Source organism: Triticum aestivum, chromosome 2B (assembly GCF_018294505.1).
Source record: "Triticum aestivum cultivar Chinese Spring chromosome 2B, IWGSC CS RefSeq v2.1, whole genome shotgun sequence".
Taxonomy (NCBI): domain Eukaryota; kingdom Viridiplantae; phylum Streptophyta; class Magnoliopsida; order Poales; family Poaceae; genus Triticum; species Triticum aestivum.
In genome coordinates, this window is record NC_057798.1 from 29,950,639 (window position 1) to 29,957,893 (window position 7,255).

Consider the following 7,255-nt stretch of genomic DNA (forward strand, 5'->3'; position numbering starts at 1 on the left):
AGTTTCCGCCTGTCCTTCACATGTAGTACTGTAGTCTGTAGAATACTGTTGTCTAAGAAAACTATAATTTCCTTTTGCCGGTACACCTTCCGATGGACAGCTCCAGCTGGTTGTTTCTTCCTCCGCCGGCTAAACACATTAATAATACGTACACTAACGTGCGCATCCTGTCTACCTCCCTCCATCTACCTATCAATCCCTCCCCATCCCCATTCCATCGTTGAACACAGGCAAAGAGAGCTCGTTGTAGGAGCAAAGGAGCGGCCATGTCCCAAGCCATCGTCCAGAGGGCATGCGCGAAGCTCAGCTCCGCCTTAGTAGATGAAACGGTGGCGCGTTTGAACTTCACCGCTGACCTGCGGGATACATTGGAGGCGTTCGACGCCATCCAGCCGATGCTGGACAAAGCCGAGATGCAGCCGTTCATGGATAGTAAGGTGTCGTTTTGGCTGCAGCGTGCCTGCAACGCCGCCTACAAGACCATAGACACAGTCGACGAGCTGCAGGACGCGAGACCACAGCCTACTGCAACGGTATTGCACTGTAACTGGCCGTTTATTCTTTTCCCTTGCTTATTCCGGCGAAGCAAATACTAGTACTATCCTTTACTTACTCGCTATCTTCACCGACGTGAGATTAGTTAGAGAATAATTCATTGATCGATGTTTTAGCTGCGGTGCTGTTAGCCCAGGCTTAGATCTCGGGGTTCTTTTTTGGGGGGTTAATGGGGGCTGTTAGCCCAGGCTATAAATGCACAAACCGTATATTCAACACCCCCTCTTCCCCTGTCGAAGCGTCGCCGGAGACGCAAAGACTGGACCGGAACTCCTCGAAGACAGAAGTAGGCAGTCCTTTCGTCATGACGTCGGCGAACTGCTGCGCCGTCGGGACGTGGAGGACCCAGATGCGCCCAAGAGCCACCTGCTCACGAACGAAGTGTATATCGAGCTCAATATGCTTCGTTCGACGATGGTGGACCGGGTTGGCGGAGAGGTAGACGGCAGAGATGTTGTCGCAGTAGACGAGCGTGGCCTTGTGAACATCACAAAGCAACTCCTGGAGCAGCTGACGGAGCGAAGAGCATTCAGCAATAGCGTTAGCCACTGTTCGATACTCAGCCTCGGCACTCGAGCGGGAGACGGTGGGCTGTCGCTTGGAGGACCAAGAGATCAGGGACGGCCCAAGGTAGACACAGTACCCCGAGGTGGAGCGCCGTGTGTCCGGGCAGCCAGCCTAGTCCGCATCAGAGTAGGCGACGAGGTCGGTGGAGGCAGATGCCGTCAGCGTAAGTCCCAAGGATTGGGTGCCACGTATGTATCGGAGGATACGCTTCACTAGAGTCCAGTGAGAGTCGCGCGGAGCATGCATGTGAAGACAGACCTGCTGAACAGCATACCGCAAGTCGGGCGCGTCAGGGTCAGGTACTGCAAGGCGCCCACAATGGAGCGGTAGAAGGTTGCATCAGATGCAGGCGAATCCTCCAAAGCGGAAACCTTGGCCTTGGTGTCGACGGGCGTGGGAGCGGGCTTGCAGTTAAGCATGCCAGCTCGGTCGAGAAGCTCATGGGCATAGCGCTGCTGATGCAGGAAGAACCCATCTGGCCATCGAACCACCTCAATGCCAAGGAAGTAATGCAGAGGACCCCAAGTCCTTCAGGGCAAACTCATCGCGAAGACGAGCAGTGAGCCGCTGGAGGAGCGCAACAGTGGATGCCGTCAGAATGATGTAATCGGCGTACAACAGCAAGTAGGTCGTGTCAGCTCCGTGATGATACACAAAGAGGGATGCATTGGAGCGAGTCGATGTAAATTCGAGCGTCTGCAGGAAGGCGGTGATGCGCTGGTACCAAGCCCGAGGTGCCTGCTTCAACCCGTAAAGAGAACGGGAGAGCAAGCACACATGATCTGGATGCGTGGGATCGACAAAGCCGGTGGGCTGCTCACAGAACACCTGCTCAGTCAGGTGGCCGTGCAAGAAGGCATTGGACACGTCCAACTGATGCACAGGCCAAGCTCGGGACACAGCTAGCTGGAGCACGGCGTGGATCGTGCCCGGTTTAACAACCGGGGCAAATGTGTCGGTGAAGTCCACGCTCGCGCGTTGCCGAAAGCACCGAACCACCCAGCGAGCTTTATAGCGCTCGAGAGTGCCATCCGGACGAGTCTTGTGCCGAAAGACCCACTTGCCCGTGATGATGTTGGCATGGGGCGGCTGAGGGATGAGCTGCCAGGTACGGTTCCGCTGGAGCGCGTCGAACTCTTCATGCATCGCAGCGAGCCAATGAGGACCCCGAAGGGCGGCTCAAGCTGACGATGGGAGAGGAGACGGCTCAGAGACGGACGCAGCAAGAAGATACTCATCGCTGGGGTACCGCGTGCTCGGGCGAAGGGTGCCAGCCCAAGAGCGAGTCATCGGGCGGGGCAGCAGGTCCGAAGTGGAGACGGGCGACGACGAAGAAGAGCCCGCCTCCTCCGTGACCGCCGCGGGCGAGGCCACAGGCGAGGCCGCCGACGAGGCGGCGGGCGAGACCGCCGCGGGTGAAGCGGCCGCGGGCGAGGCCGCCGGCATGGTCGAAGCTGGGGACGCCAGGGGCGTCGCGGGCGCCGAGGGAGGTGCGGCCCCTAGGGCAGCCAACCGGGGAGAGACTCGACCCGTGGCGCGGGGGGTACCCTCAAAGCCGGGAGGCGGCCCAAGAGAAGCACGTGAGGGTGCTGAGAAGAAGCTCATCGGAGACCTTCTCGCCAAGGTCACGGAGCTCGTCAACAAGCTTCTTGAGGCGCATGCAATAATTGTCAGCGGACGAGTCGAGCTGCTGGCACCCAAAAAACTCACCGTGCAAGAAAACCTTACGTTGGAGCGCGTTGTTGGTGAAGAGGCCGTTGAGCTTAGTCCAAACGGCGTGAGCATCTTCGTTGGCGGAGACCACCGTGTGGAAGAGGTCCTTCGAGATGATGGTGTAGAACCAACGGATAAGAGTGGCGTCGATGGACGTCCACTCCTCATCGTCCTCCATGAAGCGGGAGTCCATGGAACCATCGATGTGATCTCGGAGATTGTACTCACGGAACACGAGGGAGAAGTACGTCTTCCAGGCATAGTAAGTGGAGGTGAGGTGATCGAGGACGACGGGAACCCGAGCGAGGATGTTGAGATCACGGATGACGACGGGATCGGGGCCTTCGAACGTGTTGGTGCAGCGGCTGCGGGTGGAACCGGGGGAGGCCATGGCCGAGAGGGGGTGCGGCGGCGCGTGGTGAGACGGCGCGGCAAGGGAGATGGCGGCGTGGCTTGTGGCGGCGCTGCGGTGGCGGGCGAAAGCGCGGGCGGCGGCGGCACACAGGGGCGGCGGCGGCGGCATGAGGTGGCGGCGGCGGCGGGTGGCGGCGGCGATGGGATTGCGGCGGCGGCAAGGGTTAGGGTTAGGATCGCAGGTATGATACCATGTTCGAAACGAATGTTTTGGCAATGCTTCCCGATGTATTGATCGGTGCAAAGCGCACGTATATATGGAGTACAAAGTGGGCCACAACCTTAACTATACAATGACTAAGAGGTGGGCCAGGCTATACAATATAGATGCACAAACCATATATTCAACAGCGGAAAGGGATGGCTTGATGCTGCAGTAGTTTTCTTTCTTTTCCTTTCTGTAAGACACGGTGATTTGAAGCTCTCTTTTTCAAAAAAAAAAGACAGTTTGATGTTTTGTCTAAGCTAAGATAATGGTCCATATTTGCAGATGACAAGGATGCTGCCCCGCCTTGCCATCATGAAGAATGCCATGGCCATCCAGGTGCAGGAGACCAAAAAACTAGTGATGTGGGTACAAGAGTATTCGCGAGAGTTATCAGGATATATAGCAGACAAAACCATAATATTCCAGAAAGTTATTGAGGAACGAAAAACTGGACCAGTTTTTGAGGAAGCAATGGTTCTGAAAAGAGGATCAGATAAACAGAGGATAATCGCCGCCCTGCTATCTACTGAGCCTAACATCACGCAAGAGCACATCACAATTCTTCCCATCTTTGGATTTCCTGGCAGCGGCAAGACAACCTTGGCACAAATGGTTTTTAATGATACCCACTCCCTCCTAGGCTATGACTTCCGAGCATGGGTTCATGTTTCTCCACATTTCAACTTCCATACAATAGGCAAGTTCATCATTTGTCAGGTGTCAGGAAGAGGACAAGAAGAGATCAGCCATTCTTCTTCAGACGTGGAGGGGATGGAGAGTATAATGAAGCGCCTTCACAAGCTACTTGATGGTAAGAAGGTGCTCCTTGTGTTGGATGAATTGTGGGAGGAGGACCCCATTCAGTTACAGTTGTTGAAGTCCATGTTAACTTTCTTGGGAGACAAGATGGACGTAATAGTAACCACATGCAACCAAGCCGTCGCCAGGAAGACCTGTACAGTTGAGCCATACAGGCTAAAGCTACTAAGTGATGAAACATGCTGGGAAATAATCAAGAAATCAATCCGTTTTGAAGCAGGAGAAGAAGAGTTGGAGAAGATTGGACGGAAGATCACAAGCAAATGCTGGGGTGTGCCATCAATAGCTCGCCAATATGCAGGCATGCTAGATTCTTCCCGTGATGCTAACAAATGGAAAAGAACCATGCAAATGAATATCTGGTCCTGGGGTGTACCATCAGCCCTTTCAAGTCTCGAGCTATGCTACATGAGTATGCCACCAGACTTGAGGCTATGCTTTGATAATTATTGTGCAGTCTTCCCAACTGGCCACAACATAGTCAAAGATGACCTGGTTCAGCAATGGATTGCTCTGCACCTCGTTGAGCAATCTGATATATTATCTGCCGCACAGATAGCTGAGAAGCATATTACCAGGCTTCAGGACATGGCATTCCTTCAAACTGCAGAGCTGGACCACGTGAGTAATTGTCTACGACTGTACACTTTTGTCAAATGTTTGTTGAATTTTAGAGACACAAAAGTTGAAGTAAAATTTAGGTGAATTGTCGTATCATACTTGTTCCTACTGGATGGATTACTACCATGTGGATATGGTAGCATACTAGTATACTAGGACTATAGGTATGCACGAGGGACATGATAGTAAAACGAAAAAACTCCATAAATCTACCAGACAAAGACATATATAGTCTTTTCCTAAAAAAAAAGACATACATAGTCTTACTAATCTTTTATTAGAAAAGTGAACCCTAATCGGCTGTTTGATCATGCGCTAGAATCGCTCGTGTTGGTCAAGCCCACGTGCCCCCCCAAGTCTCTCGCTCCCTTCGACATTATCCATTCTCGAGCTACCCGCTACACCAAGGGCCTATTTGATTCAAAAAGAGAAACTAAAATAATTTTGAAGAATTCCAATTCTTGAAGCATCTCCAGCCGTTGGCCCCCCAGGAGGCGCGTAAAGTCGCCGCCTGGGTGCGAGCCAGCGCAAAAAGTCGGCCTGGGGGCGAGTGGATTCCCAGCCGCCGACCCCAGGGCCGCCCCCAGATGCCGTTTATGTTAAAAAAAAGAGTATTCGGCAAAGTTCGGCTAAAATTCGGCAAACTGGGCGTATATTAGACATGTTTGACATTTTACATAGCAAATTTATTAAAAAAAAGGGCGGAACTACAACTACGGGCCGAAGAAGTCGTTGAGCGAGGCGAAGTCGCCGTCATCGTCGTCAGCCTTCTCCCCCTTGACGCGGCCGGCCCTGTTGGACCCCTGCCCGGCGTCGCCATGGCGGACCGGTGGCGGTGGCGGCGCGTTGTCGTCGTCGCCGATGTTCGAAGTGCTCTAGGGCGTGGCGCTGGCGCTCCATCTCCATGTGCACCCAGTCATCGCGCGCCCATTTTAGGGCTGCCACATCGTCGAGCTCCTCGGCGCCATGCTCCGTCTTCACGGCGGGGAGCCCCGGCTCCGTCTTCGGTTTGACGAATCACGGAGGAGCCGAGGAGGAGGCGCGCCGGCCGCACTCATTTATGACGATGCCGGCGCTGCGAGTGCGCCGGTCGAGCGGCGTCTCCGCTGCGGGCTCAGCCTTGACGTCGAACACCTCCGGTGAGCCGGAGGAATGGGAAAAGGAGCGGGAGGAGGAGTAGGAGGAGGAAAGTTGAGGAGGAGCCGAACCTCCTGGGCATCCATTGCCCGGCGCTCCGGGGGTGGACCGGGGCGGCCGCCATGGCAGGGTATGCCAGCGGCGGGTTGTTGCCGCCCTCGAGGTGATCCAGCACGTCCCGGAGCGTGCGGCCGGGGGCGCCCCATCATACGCGGCGCCCCTCGCTGTTCTTGACGCTGCCCACCACCGACGCCCCGTTGGTGGACGCCAGCCTCTGCTCCTGGCGGTGCTGGAAGTATGCCGCCCACGACGCGTGGTTATTGGCGTTGTACTGGGGAGGGCGCGCTGCTCCTCTGTCAGGGAGGCTCGCACGCGGTAGACCTCGGCGGCGAAGAAGGCGGGACGCGCCTCGACGTCGGGCACCGGGGAAATGGGCACGCCCCCGTTGCTGAGCCTCCACCCCGTCGGCCCGGCGCGCATGTCCGATGGCGCTGGGATGTTCGCTTCGAAGAGTACCCAGGCCTCCCACTCGTGGAGCAAGCGGTGGCCGAAGCCGTTGGACGCGCGGCCATCGGGCTTGGGAGAGAGGGAGAGGGGAGGGAAGAAGCGTCGGCGAGCGGGTGCGCACAAGGAGAGAGCGAGAGCTTGGCAGCCGTCGATGGGCGGCTGTGGGCTGGTGTGGCCAGAGGCAAGGGAGGCCACCGGCTTATATAGCCCGCGCCGTGTGTACGCATGATGGGAGGGGAGGCGTCGCCGCACCGCCCGTGAGGAATCAATGGCAAGGCTGACTGGCGGCAGCCTTGCCATTGATTCCACGCGGGAAACCGAGGCGTTCCGATGACGACGAGGCGCGCGTCGCTGACTCGGCGGGCCCGCGGCTCTTTCGCGCCAAAACTGCTCGCTCCGGCGCCACCCAGCACGCCGGGTTCGGCTTGGGTCTGCCGACGCTGATTTAGGCCCAAGCCGGTGAAAAACGGGCTCCTGGGGCGCGACTGGGCCATTTTTTCGGCGCCGGCGCGAAAAGTCACCGGGGCGGGGGGGGGGGGGGGGGGGGGGGGGGCGTATTGGGGGCGCGGCTGGAGATGCTCTTAGGATTACAGATTACAATTCATAGAAAAAACTACTTTTGTACTTTCCATAGGAAAATATATATTCATCCATACAACCTCATGTAAAGAATCCTACATTTTTCATGCGCGTAACAACAACGGCCGAGCTGTG

The 7,255-nt window shown here is 56.2% G+C and overlaps 1 protein-coding gene across 1 annotated transcript; it reads left to right on the top strand.

Moving 5' to 3' along the window:
- Positions 1 to 225: 225 nt before the first annotated feature.
- Positions 226 to 4,982, top strand: LOC123038839 (uncharacterized). Its single transcript, XM_044462273.1, has 3 exons — positions 226 to 543; positions 2,307 to 3,253; positions 3,740 to 4,982. Exons 1-3 carry the CDS (start codon positions 267 to 269, stop codon positions 4,979 to 4,981), a joined length of 2,466 nt encoding a protein of 821 aa, XP_044318208.1. The 5' UTR covers positions 226 to 266; the 3' UTR covers position 4,982.
- Positions 4,983 to 7,255: the final 2,273 nt, after the last annotated feature.

What these genes read in the sequence shown, in the direction of transcription:
- LOC123038839 (XM_044462273.1), top strand. Translation starts at nt 267, where the DNA reads ATGTCCCAAGCCATCGTCCAGAGGGCATGCGCGAAGCTCAGCTCCGCC. An exon ending in TACTGCAACGGTATTGCACT is followed by an intron (nt 544 to 2,306) that starts GTAACTGGCCGT and finishes GGGCGGCTCAAG; the next exon opens with CTGACGATGGGAGAGGAGAC. An exon ending in AGGGGGTGCGGCGGCGCGTG is followed by an intron (nt 3,254 to 3,739) that starts GTGAGACGGCGC and finishes CCATATTTGCAG; the next exon opens with ATGACAAGGATGCTGCCCCG.